Source organism: Lissotriton vulgaris, chromosome 9, assembly GCF_964263255.1.
Source record: "Lissotriton vulgaris chromosome 9, aLisVul1.2, whole genome shotgun sequence".
NCBI classification, from domain to species: Eukaryota; Metazoa; Chordata; class Amphibia; order Caudata; family Salamandridae; genus Lissotriton; species Lissotriton vulgaris.
In genome coordinates this window covers 80,843,186-80,858,775 of record NC_141697.1, presented here as the reverse complement: position 1 = coordinate 80,858,775, position 15,590 = coordinate 80,843,186, and the positions used below count along the sequence as shown (strand labels likewise).

The 15,590-nt window shown below is 52.3% G+C and overlaps 1 protein-coding gene across 1 annotated transcript in view; it reads left to right on the top strand.

Moving 5' to 3' along the window:
- CDAN1 (codanin 1) overlaps positions 1-15,590 on the top strand; it is a 232,752-nt gene that overhangs the window by 144,203 nt on the left and 72,959 nt on the right. The window contains exon 16 of the mRNA XM_086937098.1: positions 888-977. Within this exon, the coding sequence (XP_086793224.1) occupies positions 888-977 (90 nt within the window). The remainder of the gene's footprint in view (positions 1-887; positions 978-15,590) is intronic.

The window sequence follows — 15,590 nt, the reverse complement described above, 5'->3', positions numbered from 1 at the left end:
TTCAATTCCCCGCCCCGACGGGGGTTGGGCTCAATAATTCCACGGACTCGATAATTCTCGCTCCGGTGCCTACTCGACTCACGGGTTCACACTCTGCGACTCTGGGCAACAGCTTGCTTAATCTCCACAACGGCCCCTCGCGGCGGGATGCCTGGCTTTCACCTTGTGGATACCCTGCCGGGGTATCTCACAGGGGAATACCAGGACGGGTTCCCTAAGCAAGCGCATAGATGCCTGCGATGTGGGCGATTTGCGCTATATAAATACATGTACATTTACATTTACATTTACATGTAACAGGTTCCAATAAATCCTTAACTTCAAATTAAATATGAATACAACACATCGACAAATCAAGCACACAAGAGATTGCCAGGCAATCCCTGTCCTTGTACAAACGTCCAGTTACACGTTACGTTACTGCTGGCCTTCAGTGATTAGCCAGTCATGGATCAGGGAGGGCCATTCACACTTCCAAGCAATCCTGTTGTTATCAGTCCATCATTTTGGCATTCTGCGACAGTCTGCGTAGACTTGCAGCAGGTAAAGCATGCAAAGTATGAACCTTTGGTTCTACATGCCCATGTCCGACGGTAGTCTAACAGAACTTGAATCAAAAGGCGCTTGCAAAGTATTTTCCTTCCTTTCCTAACAGTGGGGCTATTTCTTACCATGTTTTTCATTGAGTAACTTGGGCACCAGGGGATTTTCTTCCCAATATCATTCAGAGTTCACATTTTAAATCAAAATCTAAACTAGTAGTTCCATTGGTTAAGTCACAGGAGCAAGCCTACATAAGATTCTTTGATTTCAAACAATGTGGAATTAATTATGTTTGGGTTTGTTTGAGTTAAGAGACCACTGATCAATGGAAACCTTTGTTTCAGGTCCCAACTGTGCCGGAGGAGATGTTTTTTACAAGTGAAGCCAAGCAGGATGATTTTCCAGTGGACATAGTGGCAACAGCTCAGGGACTGGTGAGTGAAAATGTTAAGGACAACCATCGATTGAGGGCTTCTGTTGAACAAAATGGGGTGCCTTGTTTCATTGTTTGCAACATTATGCATTGAGCCACAGGGCTGAAGAGGTTTCACCACATTTGTTTCTTTGTCCACTGTCGAAACCATACACATCACCTTTTTGCCATCTTCACTGGAAGAGTCTGTCTTGATTTCATGGATGCATTTGAGTAAAATTATTGTAGTGCTTTAGGTGTATTGGGTGCTATGGTAAACTATCTACTAATCTTAAGCTTCCTCCAGCTCTCGCATCCTTTTGAAGATCTTTTAGCCTGGATTCCGATTACTTCGAATGATTGTAACCAGTGAAGAAGAGAACATTTGCTTTGAGATGCCAGGACCCTGCCTGCATCATAATCCTCTTCATTGTTTCTATGGCATTGGACATTGGGTCTGCCTCCCCTTGTTGACTGCCTTCAGAAGCTTTGCAGTGTAGGTAGAACAACCTTGATAGGATTTATTCTCTCCTATTGCACACACCATGTGCTTGTTCCTATTGGAATCTTTCTACATCTCGGTTATTCTTCAAGGGTTGGGGTGGGTCATCTGTTCTCCATGCCTTTGTGGTTCCCTTTATCCGAGTTCTTGCAGTTACCATGTGTTGCATCAGTTATGTAATGGTATTTTCAGAGGCATTCTTTATAAAGTGAACAAGTACAACATTAGCCTTTTTAGGTTTCGCCTGCGTTCGCTGCGCAGCAGCGTTCGCGCAGGCGTAATCTAATGTTAGAACAGTACGGGGGCTTTGTCCCGCTTGCTCTTCCATTGGCTAGCTCCATAAATGGAGGCTAGCCATTGGAAGACATGGTTGTCCATCACTGTTTCCCCCGTGACGACGCGATTCGGGGGCGTTTTGTGTCTTTTTTCAAGTCCCGCCCCCCACACCCTCCCTCTCGCCGTCCCGTTGTCCGTGCCTTCTCGAAGTTCTCCCTCCCGCCCACCCACTGTTCGTGCCTCCTCCCTCCCGCCCGCCCACTGTCTGTGTTCGATGCTGTCCAATGTCGCTTACAGATCCTACCGCTCTGCCTCTCCCTTTCTATATAAAAACACAACAAATATATATTGTTTGGGTGCTTTTTGTCAGAAAGCTATTTTCCTCATCTAGAAGCTGATGATGTATTACAGAGGTCGAAGGACGAGTGAAGGGTAGTCTGCTGAGGGGCGGGGCCTCAGCGGCTCAGCTGAAGGGGGACGACCGGTGGGGTCAGCGGAGATGATGGAGAAACAGAAACGAAGGAGGCGGCGGAGCAGGCATGAGCGGAGGCAGGAGGAGGAGGGAGGGTGATCAGCTGACGAGGCTGGTCACTGAGAGGAAGAGGAGGGTGACGTGGGAGCTCATCAGAGGAAGAGGCTGCTGCAGAGGAAGGCCCTGCCAAGCTGCTCAGGTACGGACTCGGCTGTCAGAGCCCGGGTGGGTCAGAGACAACTTGGGGCTCTTGGTGGGGGTGACGCAGTGGACAGGCAGGGTGGAGGGGATATCGCGAGAAAGGGAGGGCGGTCGTGATGAAGGCAAGGATGGCGAGGATTGAATGGAGAGCGGTGTAGGGGGTTCAAGTGATACCGGGGCTGGAGGGAGAGTAACAGGGGGCGGAGGCTGATGGTATGTAGAGCTGGAAGCAGATGCAGGCTACAGGGAGAATTCGATCCGGCTGGGGTTAGCCGATGATTGGAGGCGTGATCGGTGCTCTGGGACACGATTTCCATCCTGGTTTATTCTTTTTCGCTGGTGCGGGGCATGGATACATGTCAACTCTGCAGCACCGAATGCATCACACAGGAACTTTGCTGGTTCCTGGCTCATCGGGGGAGGGGGCCGGAAAATGTTTTAATAGTTTACAATACTGGATACCGATCCAGGACCTTGTCTTCCTCCTGCTGAACACCGAAGTTTTATGTTTATTTACTTCAGGTCCGATCTCGGCAGAGGGTTTTGTTCTGCGCAGATTGGGCTTCAATGGAAGTGGAAGGCACCCCCTTTCTCAGCCCAGCCGTATGGGGCTGGAGGCCGGGGAGGACTCAGATGCATGACCGCTGGTGCTCGGCGGGGCACGAGGCTCTAGAACGGGAATATTAATCTTGTTGCTTACACAATAAACAAAACATACTGTTTCATCATTTGTGAGGGCTCGACACAGAAATACAACTTTACCGACCACTTCCATAATGTAAACATGCCCAGTAATCTATTAGTCACGAGCTCGAAAGTACAGAACATAACGGCTATTGTGACTTTAAAAAGTATTACAACGACACTCATACTAGCTGCGTACTGTCACTGCTACTGTTTTTTCATTAAGGAGCTGTTCAGAGTCAGCCGGACAGGAGCGCACCATGAAGGCCAGCAGGGCCGGGGCCTGGTACTGCCAGGGGTGCCCGTCGACACCTCAGCCTTTAAAAGGCACCGAACTATAGCAACAAATATGATGAGATGTTTCTTTGCCAGCGCGGCATGAGGAGCACAAGGAGGAGGGGTGAAGGGCACCGAAGATCACTGCTGAGATATGGGGAGATGTGTGGGCCATGGGGAGGGTTCGCCGTGTATGGAGGAACACGTAGGGAGCAGCAGGGCTTTAACTGGGACGAAAAACTTGAGGGTCTCTACAAGCGGCGTGGCCAAGGGGCGTGGCCAGTGTAATTAAGGGCGTGGCTTAAAAACATATAACGATAAAAATCTGCCTTAACATAGTGTGCCACCCGACTTGTATGTTGCTGTTTCTGTCATTGCATCCTAGGTGTGTGGGTGTGTGTGGCTCTGGGTGTGTGTGGCTCTGGGTGTGTGGGTGTGTGTGGCTCTGGGTGTGTGGGTGTGTGTGGCTCTGGGTGTGGGTTTGTGTGGCTCTGGGTGTGTGGGTGTGTGTGGCTCTGGCTGTGTGTGGCTCTGGCTGTGTGTGGCTCTGGCTGTGTGTGGCTCTGGGTGTGTGGCTCTGGGTGTGTGGCTCTGGGCGTGTGGGTGGGTGTGTGTGGCTCTGAGTGTGTGTGGCTCTGGGTGTGTGTGTGTGGCTCTGGGTGTGTGTGTGTGGCTCTGGGTGTGTGTGTGTGTGGCTCTGGGTGTGTGTGTGTGTGTGGCTCTGGGTTTGTGTGTGTGTGGCTCTGGGTGTGTGTGTGTGTGGCTCTGGGTGTGTGTGTGTGTGGCTCTGGGTGTGTGTGTGTGGCTCTGGGTGTGTGTGTGTGGCTCTGGGTGTGTGTGTGTGTGGCTCTGGGTGTGTGTGGCTCTGGGTGTGTGTGTGTGTGGCTCTGGGTGTGTGTGTGTGTGTGTGGCTCTGGGTGTGTGTGTGGCTCTGGGTGTGTGTGTGTGTGGCTCTGGGTGGGTGTGTGTGTGTGGCTCTGGGTGGGTGTGTGTGTGTGTGTGTGTGGCTCTGGGTGTGTGTGTGTGTGTGTGTGTGGCTCTGGGTGTGTGTGTGTGGCTGGCTCTGGGTGTGTGTGTGTGGCTGGCTCTGGGTGTGTGTGTGTGGCTGGCTCTGGGTGTGTGTGGTAGTAATTGCTGTCTGCTGAGCTCGTCCAGTAGGGTACAATAGGTCTTACATTTGCGAGAGATTACGCTGTTGGCAATGTAAATGACAATGCCATTTATTTATCTGTTTTCAAATCCAACACATAAATAAAAATGTTGTCATTTACAATGCCAATAGCTCTAACTTTTGCAAAGGCGAAACCGTTGCATTGTAAATGCTTGTTTAAATATCTACTTACAGCCAGTATTGACACCAAGGAGATGCAGTGTCAGAGAAATACAACAGTCTGACCCCCTCAAGGTTTCAAAGCTCCCTCATAACATGTCAGTTAATTTACCGTAAGACGCCCTTCTTCAGTTTGTACTCATCCCCTTGGAAGAGGAAAAGAAGGCATGTAAAACACATTCTAGAGTTTATATATACTAAACAAACAAATGGTGCCCAGGGTTTGGGGATGGGAATTTCACTAGCATGAATATTAACTGATAGAACCTGAAAATGTTAGGATCTGGAGTTAATTGTGAATATTTCAATATAAAGAGAATTAAAAGGAAACAATAGTAAGTGAATATTTCAATTGCTTACGGGATTAATCTCCTGGACTGCAGGTTAATATAGGGCAAGGTCCAAGTCCGCACCAGCAGGTCACCTCCAGTGAACTAGGGAGGGTGTGTGCAGTGGCGCAAAACAGCGCCGGGTGCCCAGCGTTATCCAATGGGGATCGGTCTGGTCACAAAGTGGCCGAGGAGGGGACTGAAAGGTGAGTCCGACTGAACCAACCAGTGGGTTCAAGTCTTGCGATGTTAGGATACATGGGCACACCAGTGGTTCTCTTCTCCTCGGCCGGGTGCAGAGGGTCTTTGTGGTGTTTGGTTTCTTCTTCTGGGAACACTCTGTCTCGTGAGGCCTTGGGGACCACACTGATACCGTTCGGCCCTCTTCGATTCAGGCTAGGGGGCTAGTGTGCAGTGGTGCTTGGCGGCATCGAGTTTTAGAGGGTCTGGAGTCCTCTCGGTTCTTCTTGGGGTGCCTCCAGGATGCAGTCCACAGAAGTTCTTGAGTCTTTATTGGAAGCAGGCAGTCCTACTAGGCTTTTGAGGCATGACAGCTTGCAGGAAAAAACAGCTTTGGCGCAGATAGATGGGGAACAGTGGACAGGCTGGCAGGGCTGGTGCCAAGTCAGTTGCTCTCCTTCAGTCTTTGCTTTTACGACTCTTCAGTGTCCTTCTTCTTCATAGGTCATCCGAATCTCTTGTTCGGGTACCAGGAAATCCCCTAAATATTGGATTTAGAGGTGTTAGGGGAGTGTAGGGTAGTAGCTAATGGGCCACTATGCCCCCTATATGACCACTTCCTGTGGGAAGTGGGCATAACCCTGTCCCAGATTTCCTAAGTTTGCCATCACCAAGATGGCCAACTCTGACAAATCGTATCCACTTCAAGTAGCCCATCTTAGGGGTGGCACTAGACTGAATTTTGAGACGCCTACCTGACTATCTAATTTTTACGCTTGTCCGGTTGGACAAAGTTGAACAGCATCCTCTTCTGAGAGGGAAGCCAGATTTGCATACCAAAGGCGGTGGGCTTTTTGAAGCTCCCCTGCCTTGGAATGCTAATTTGCTGGTCATCCTGTGGGAGGGAGTGTAAACACCCTCTGCCCAAGCAGGCTTTTTGTTTGACCTTCTGAGAGCAAAGGCCCACACACTTGGGGCCAGAAACTTGTCTCTGGTGGCAGGCTGGCGAAACCATTCAATCCGAACACCAGTAACTAGTAGTTTTTCAAGGGGCACCTTTAAGGTGCCCTTTCTGTGCATGTATTAATAAATCCATCAATGGAATCATCGTGGGTTTATTATTACGAGATGTTTGATACCAAACCTCTCTATTTTCAGTGAAACCATCATGTAGCTGGCGGAACCTGCTTTTACCAGTGTCCAACACATGTTTTGGAATGGCTTCCCTGATCACTTGTACTGGCAGTAATGGAACTGACCAGCACAGGGGCATATCTGCTTATGCAGATAAGTCTTCACATATAATATAAGGCACCCTGCCATAGGGCTGTAATGCCTGCTGTCAATATCTGATCGAGACTACTAGCCGCTGATTCTTTAACATAGAATTTTCCCCAGGCACAAGACTGGACCCGGAAAACTTTCTTGCCCAGCATTCCAGCGCCGGGGGCGGGGGCAGTGCCACACGACTCCCCGACTTCCTCCGCGAACGTGACGTCAGCGAGGTCCCATAAGCCCTACCCCGACACGCTGACGTCTGTTTACTTCTTTTCTGCGGGCAATGCAGACCCGGATCGTGATACTCCTGGCCTGTTTTCAGGCCTTCCCTTTTTCGCCTTGGGCGGTTTTTGTCTGAGAACAGTGCGAATGCCTTAGGGCTTCAAAAGGTGCTCATCTTGCGTGCGCCAGATGTCGGCGATGGACCCTCACTCCATCTGTATGTGGTGTTTGAGGGAGCACCACGACTCACAGACTGTGAGGCCTGTCAGCAACTGAAACTGAAGTCCAGGCGGGAACGGCGGATGAAGCTCCTCTCGGCACGCATGTCCAGGTCGGCATAGTCACCACGTCCGTCCCCCGCGGACGATTTGAAGAACTGCCGCCTGCGTCTCCGACATCGTCCTTCTTCCAGGCCGCAGGAGCGTTGCTCACCTGTTGGTAAGTGTCGCAGCTTGTCCCCGAGGGCCGGTCCTCGTTCTGTTGGGGGCATGGGTTATCCGCAGGTGGTGCGGCCCTGCGTGTTGTCACCCTATCTGCCCTTTCCCGGCATGGGGGTGACTAGAGCCCAGATGGAGGCCTATGCGGCTGCCTTGCAGGCCTCGTTGGCTTCTTCTTCTTCTTCTCTTCCTGGGACGTCTGCAGATCCCTTGCCGCACGCACGGGGACTTCTGCGGCGTGTCCGGTGGCTCCGGCCCCAGCACCACGGAGGATGTGGTGCCAACGGGGTGCAACCCTGCCGGGTTCCCTCCTTCGGACCACGGCACCTCTTCCTCGCCGCAAACCCACGCAGGGGTCCCTGTGGTGTCTCAGGAGGTTGCTGGGTCTCGGGGCGTGTCCCCAAGTCCCCCTCGGTTCTCTGGGCAGGCTGCGGCCTTGTCCGAGGTGATGCAGTTCAGGTGCCAGCGGTTGCTGGCCCTGGGGCCGCCACAGGGGCCGTCTAGGGGTTGGGGCGTGTCCTCAAGCCCCCCTTGTTCCTCCTTGTAGGCGGCTGCCTCGTTAAGGGTCGAGTCGACGCCTTTTCGGCGCCGTTCCTTAGCCGCCCGACTCAGATCCAGCCGCGGTCTCCTGCGCCGCATGTTGGAGCGGGGGTCCTTCCGGCGTCCCCTGCGGCGCCGGTCGACGTTGACCTGTCTCCGACTCTACAGCGCCTGATCGGCGTCGGGTTGACGATTTGTCTTCGGACGCCCCCTCCTCCCCGGAGGTTCGGCAGTTGATGGTATCGTCTTCTCCGGAAACGGGTCGCTGCGTCGTGGCTTTTTCTCCGGCGGCATCTAAGGACGGCTCCTCGCCGTCACCGCGCCCGCAGTCTTCGCCGAAGGTGCCTCCAGTCCCCCATTCCTCGGCCTCGTTCCCCCCTTTCGCCCTTGGACTTTCCTTCCTCCGGTGGGGCTGGGGTACGGCTGCCTTAGCTTGCAGCCGTCACCCACAGAGGAGCTGCTTTTCCTGCTGCTGGGCCCTACGGAGGCGGGTGCTGCTTTCTCTCTGGCTGTTTCTACGGCTGTGGGCGATCCAGCTGCCCATTTCCCCACGGATCATCTTCTGGAGGTCCTCCATCAGGGCTCTGGTGGTCGGGAGCTGGTTCTTCCCTTTAAGGCTTTGCTCCACTCTTCACTTTTGGGGGGTTGAGGACGGCCAGCCACGGGGGACCCGGTGCCTCAACAACTTCTGCACCGACATCGCCCTGCACGGCATGACCCTGCCTGTCTTTCCCTTCACCCTTCTTCCAGGGTCCTCTTCCACAGACTGCTTTTCCCTCCCTGCCATCGGTGTTGTCTCCCCCATCACGGGAGGCCCGCTGGTTAGATTCCTGGGGGCGCAATATTTTCACTGGGAGCAAGCGTCTTTCATCCTTCGCTCCACCCTGGACATTTTGGAGGTGCTTGGTTGTACCATGGCTTATTCTGTTGGCCTTTGCTGATAAGCCTGGATCCGGGATAGTGTGCTCCCGGAGAATGTTCGGGAACGGTTGGTGGACCTTCACTTCGATGGCACTCTTTTGTTCCATGCCCCTGCGGACTCTGCCATTCAGAGGTTTCTGGCGGGGCTTCGTCTTCCTCCTCCCCCCCCCCCCCCCCCCACCCCCCCTCAGTGACCGGTGAGTCATTCTGGCTTTGAGAGGTGTTCTTCTATTGGGTTCTGGGGCCTTGTTGCGGGTTGCCCCAGTTGTGTGTGTTCTGTGTGAATATTGCGCCTTCTGGTCCTTTTGTTGGACTTTGGTGCTGTTATCTGCTGGTCCGGCCCCTCTTTTGGATTGTAGTTTTGGCTGTTGGTCAGCCGTGTGGGCCCTGAGACTGGGCCTTCCTTTGGGCCTCTGCTCTCCGTTGCGTCACGGTATGTCGCGGGTGTGATCTTCTCGTCTTCTTCCGCCTCTCCTTTAGCAGTGTGACCGTCCCTGCCTTGTCCGCTGCTTGAGGGTGTGGTTCCACTACTTAGTGGATTGGTCCCGTCCGGGGTGATCCCCCTTTGGGGTCGTTCAGGAAGGTTTACTAGTCCTGCCCTTTGTTCTGAGCCTGGCGTAGTCCGGGCGTTCAGTTCCGTTGCGTTGTCAGCAGCTGGCTGCCCCGTCTGTCCTTCTGTTCTGTGGCCGGTGACCTTAGTGTGGCCTGGGCCGTTGGAGGTTTTGTTTTTTCTTCTTCCACATGTCTTCTTGCTGCGGCGCTGTTCTGTCTTGACTTCGAGCTGTGAGGGGCTCGGTGGCCCTCTTCATTGGGTTGTTTCCCAGTGGAGGGCTTTGCTGTACTTCTGCCACTTCTCCTTGGAGTCTCTAGGTGGCTGTTCTTCCTCTGCGCTGTCTGTACCTTGGGGCCTCCGGTGGAGGTCTCTGGTACGTTGACTGGGCTTGAGGTGGTCTGGCCTCCTTCTTTTTACCCTTGCTTCTCCTGTGGAGGAGGCTGGGTTGTCTCTTTGTCGTTATGACACATCCCCTGTGGGGCTGGTGTTCCTCCACAATTCTGAGGTTCTCTTAGGCTCAGGGCCTGTGACTCAGCCCCTGTTGTGGTGGATAGGGCTTTTTTTTTCTGTCCCTATGACTGGTCCCCTGTTGGGGGTCTTGTGCTAGTCTGAAGCTGGAGAGGTCCTCTTGCAGACCCTCCTCCACTTTGGGTATGGCTAGGGTATCTATTCTACGTTAAGGAATCTGCGGCTAGTAGTCTCTATCAGATGTACGAGCTACTTACCTTCGGTAACAATGTATCTGTTGACAACGATTCTAGCCGTAGATTCCTTCACGACCCACCCTTCCTCCCTATTCTGCGAGGACCCTCTACCTGGGTTTTCTGCAGTCGCCTCCCTTTCGGTGCCTTGTCTTCTAAGGGTGTCCTCTTCCTTTTCCTCTGGTCAGGCATTCATCCGGTTGCTTTTCCACCAGCGTGTGGGCCTACTTTGGTTCTTTCTCTCTGTTGTCAGAGTTCTGACCCCTCTTGGTCTTCTTCGTTGGGGGTTTCTTTGCCTGTCCTTGACCTCTTCCTCCTTTCAGGAGGTATGGCCATTCTTGGCAGTATAGTCTGGAGTTTGATTACTATTGCTCCTCTGTCACGGCTTGTGGCCCTTTCCCATGATGTTGTGGTTGCAGACTTTCTTTCTGTCTCGACGCTTTCTCCTGCTTGTGTCTCCAGCGTGGTTCCCGCCTTGGCGTGCAAAGTGGTACCACGAAGCTAGGGCTCACTCCTCTGGCCTGCTATTGCTTTACTGCCTCTTGATGCTTTCGCCTTGGTTTGCACTAGTTGTGCCTCAGAGTGGTGCTCTGCTCTTTCCTTCTCTGGCCTGCTGTTGTCGCCTTCTGGTGCCTTGGTGCCTCCTAACGGTGTTTCTCACCTTTGTGTCTCTGTTTTGTCTATCTGTTTTTTTCGCACACTGTTCCCATGCTCTCCTCAGTTTTGTTGTGTTGGCTCCGTGTTGTGGCGCTGAAAAGCAAACTGACGTCAGTGCGCCGGGGTGATGATTATGTGACCCCTCTGACATCACGCCCGCGGAGGACGTCTGGCGGAGTCGCGTGGCACCGCCACCCCCTTGGCGCACAGTAATGCTGGGCAAGAAAGTTGTCCGGGTCCAGTCTCGCGCCTGGCTAATATTCTACATTAAGGAATCTGCAACTAGAATCGTCTCTACCAGATGCATCATTACCAAAGGTAAGTAACTCGTACATCTATGACAGACATCCACCAGGTTGGTCTATGATGCCTGGGTTCATCGCATGATTACACGTCTTGTGTGTACTGCACTAGGATACACGAGGATGAATTCCAAGGTGCTCTGGGACTGCAAAGTCCAGCTCTTTGTTGCAAACATCGTCGGAAGGCACATAAAGGCCGGTCTCATCCGAATTTGAAGATGCAGACCCATTCCCGTTCTCAAAGCCATTCTCTGGGAAAGTCCATTTCTTTTTCAAGTCATCAGGTAGATCAAAATCTAAGCACAAACTCGAAAAGGTAAAGCATGGCTCTCCATATTCCTGCCACTCTTGTCAGGAGAAAACATGTGGCCATCAGAATGCCTCTCATCCCTGCTCCTGGTTCCCTGCTGTGGACCCGATCCCACAACTTATTCTGATCAACCTGACTTCACAGGCCAATTTGCAATGCTGCAACAAGCTAAGGACTTCAAGGAAGCACTTTTGCGCATCTTTGGCACCCTTTGGCTTCCTCTGGTGTGCCCCATGGCCCCAAAGAACTTAACCCCTTTCATGCGGGGGTTATTCCCCCCGCTGTGCTGGGGGGCGGGGCGCGCACAGCGCCCCCATGCTCATGACGAGCTCAGCTCGTCATGAGGCACAGTGCTCAGGTGCTCATGACGAGCTGAGCTCGTCACGCCGCACCCGTTTTCGTGGAACGTTCAGCATAGCAGGGGAATTATCCCCGCGTGTGAGCGTTCCACGAGCCATGTCGAGTACCTGAGCACTGTGCCTCATGACGTTATGAGCACAGAACGGGTTAAGAGGCCTCCAATCTGATTACCATCGGGGAATCCTTCCTCGACACCGTCTGTGCCTCTTTCCCCTGCTGCCGGGTCCTCACCGACACAGGACGGTTGACACCCATCCTGACTGACAAGACCAATGCTGGCACTGACCGCGCCAGCTCCAGAGGAGGAACCTATTGTTCTTTTGGACTGTGAAACAAATCCGGTTCAACCTCTACAGACGTTGTGCCTTCCTCAGCCTGAAGCACAGCCAATTCTGTAGTAGGGGATCTCTGTGTATAGTCCTAATCTTGTGAATAGTCCCGCCCGTGTGCGTGGACCCCGTAGCAATCGAAATAGTCTTTTAAGTTGTCTTCTTCTGCAGTCCTGCATAGACACTTGAGAGAAAATCAAAGACAAATAATGCAGTCTAAAACTACAAGGCTACATTGGCCAGCACTTCATCTTGAAGTGAAAAGGATAGGGGTGTCACTGCGCCTAAGCCTGAGGCGTTCTGTGTGTGTGTCTACCTGCACGCTGCTTGCCGTCTGGGGATCCTGACCTGCCTTCAGCCTCGACCGCCTGGGGACCCGAGCGACCTGCTGAGGGAAAGCTGCTGCCACTCCACCGCACCTGCTGTCTCCTCCCCCCGCCGCAGCCCTCCAACACCGGGACTGCCGCAGAGCGGGGGAGTAGAGACTACAGCCCCCAGAAGCCTCCGCGACTGGCCCGGAAGTCGCGTTGAGGCTTAGCGCCCGGAGGCGCCATTAAAGGGGCTGGCCTTGCGGCGGAGCGGGTGTCACTGCGCCTAAGCCTGAGGCGTTCTGTGTGTGTGTCTACCTGCACGCTGCTTGCCGTCTGGGGATCCTGACCTGCCTTCAGCCTCGACCGCCTGGGGACCCGAGCGACCTGCTGAGGGAAAGCTGCTGCCACTCCACCGCACCTGCTGTCTCCTCCCCCCGCCGCAGCCCTCCAACACCGGGACTGCCGCAGAGCGGGGGAGTAGAGACTACAGCCCCCAGAAGCCTCCGCGACTGGCCCGGAAGTCGCGTTGAGGCTTAGCGCCCAGAGGCGCCGTTAAAGGGGCTGGCCTTCCCGCGTCGCGGGACCCCGCGCGGGGCCGTGCCCGGGGCTAAGCCCGGGCAAAGGGCGGGCCCTCTGTGGCCCTCAGAGGCCTGAAGAGTCTGGGCTGGGCATTACCCCCTGGCCGATCCGCCGCCCATTCAAAAGGTATTTACACACTTGACCTATAAGTATATCGTAAATGGCACCTATGGAGCCCAAGTCAAACGCCAAGATCACGGTCAAAAAAACGCCTATCCATACGCGCTCTGTCACAAGGAATATTGCCCCAGCAAAAACACCGCTACCAACGTTAACTGCAATTGACCGCATGCTTCAACAGACAATTGTGGTGGTAGCGAACGCTATTGAAAATACTGAGAGACGATTGTCCTTACCACCTAGTGCCTGTTTAATCCAGCAGATATCACAACCCGATGATTGCAATGTAAATAATATAAATGTGACATCATTATCAAACGACTCTATACTAATGCAATCTTATACGGGTCTCCCCGGGGCCGAGCCAACCCATGTGGAAAATCATCCCATACTTCCTGCAGTGTTTCAGGATAGGGATAGTCGGTTGTCCCTAACTCCCAATTTACAGATTAATGTTACACCACTCGAGGCCCCGGGGCCCAGTAACGCGCCTGATACCAGCGCAATCCTGATTCCCTGCGAAAATGAAGATCCCATCCCCACAACTGACTCACCTAATAACAGCTGTGTAGATAGTACGACTGATCACGGCTCTGTCCACCGCAGATCCAGACGCACACGCAATAGAAAATTATTGGCCCCAAGCAGGGGGTGTGCGAAACAAAGGGGCAGGAGAAAGAAGGCAACTTCGTCATTATCAGAACAGGCCAACGGAAGAGAGCCATCCCCACCACAGTCAAGCTCAAATCTGGGACCAAGAGGCAATACTAACCCTACCACACTCAATGGGGAGTCTATAATGTGTCACATCGTGGATGCTATGAAGCTCCTTATTGCCCCTCTAACTGACAAACTCGAGCAGATCTGTAAAAAGGTGGAAAATTTGGAGAAATTAGGTCTAGCTAAGTTAGACATCCTTGAACATCTGGGTCCACAAGTCACTCCAACTCCCTTGCATGTACCTCCTGGGAATAAGGACAATATGTCTGTCACTATTACAACTAATTCACAGGTTCCTCCCGCCAGAAATGTGGCCCCCACGGCAGCCCCCGGCAAGCCCACTAACCTACACACCTATACCCCAGGTAACACCACAAGTGGGCCCTCTGGGGTAAGAGGTGGAGAGGCAACGGGTCATACCTCAGTAAACGGGAATCCACCAGCACGCAGCTACTATAATAACATCATTCCTGCAGTGATTAATCTCCCGCCAGAAAGTAGACCATATGTGGCAATTCTCGCTAATGTCCCGAAACTTAAACCGTCCCAATTCGAAAATAACGAAACACTCAAAAACAAAGTTTTGCACTGGCTTGTCCACAATTGTGGATTCCCCCTAAGAGGGGCAAGTCAGATCCTCTCAACCCAAAGGTTAGGGTGGGTGGGCCCCAGCAAAAAGGAAATAAGTGGGGACTGCGTAATCATAAATTATAAAACCACCGAATGGGCAAGAGATTCCATCCTGAATGCGCCGATCCCATCAGATAATGATTACAACACTACCCTGTTCCCACTGGACTACTTTTACAGGAATCAGGTGGAATTTAAAATTCCCGTGCAGAATTTCAAACACCCCAGAGTAATAAACATGCCTCATCCACCTGTACAGCAGGCACCAGTGCAACCAGTCGGGCACCCTATGATTCCTTATGACCCAAACAACCAATATGCACCACAGCAACCAATGAACTTATTCAGAACACCAAACCCCAACTACTTCAATAACCTCAATGTCCCCGGGTTGGGAACGAGCATTTATGGCCAATATGCAGTCCCAACTTCCAATAGATTTCAGATATTCAACTCCCTAGATGAAAATGACTGACTCGGGGATACTCTCGCTGTTGAGTCATCTGTAACTGAGTAACCCAGGTCGATGGCCGCTAATACAGTTGAGGAACTTCCAACAGACACCACTGTAGCAAATTCTAATGATCCAACCTTGATAGACGCTACCATATGTACCGGTGAAAATCAACTGGAGAACCCGATAACACCATCAGTCATAACAGTTACCGATCCACCCCAAGTAGCTTTAGAAGAGAACCTGAGGGCTATTACGTGGAGTATAGCTGGGATAGCCTCTAAGGTAAACACCCCCATATGGGCTGACTTTATTAAACAGGGTTACGATATAATCTGCCTGCAAGAAACTTGGGACAGGGAAGAAGTACACGCAGAGGGATACACTTCCTTTAGTGTGCAGGCTGTGGCATCCCAGGCTGGTAGAGCCAAGGGCGGACTTGTGACTCTGATATCCACCACACTGACTGAGTTTTGTGTTAGGGATCATGTTGTCCTAGGAGAACACGCTTCCGTTCTGCGCATGGCCCACAGCAGATGTAGAGATTTAATAGTAGTGAATTTCTACAATAATATTGCGGGGCACAAACTGGGAATGTTCATTTCTGACATAGAGCGGGCCATTGATGCGATCTTATCAAGTACATCCAAACCAGCTGCAATCCTATGGGTAGGAGACTTCAACATCAAAACATGTAACTACGCACTCAAGGGGGCATGTGGCCACAGGGAGGAGTACTCGGGAAGGGAAACAAGTGTATATAATCATTTCCCGCACAATAACTATGGCAGTGCTTTAAATAACCTACTTGCCAAATATGACCTGGACCTCCTAGAATGTAACAAGAACATAAACAATGTCAGGTGTCCGACATTTCATAGGAGAAACAGCCAATCGTTCATCGATCATATTATGATATCCTGCTCCGTAGCTTACATAAATGTTTGGGTGATCGAACAAA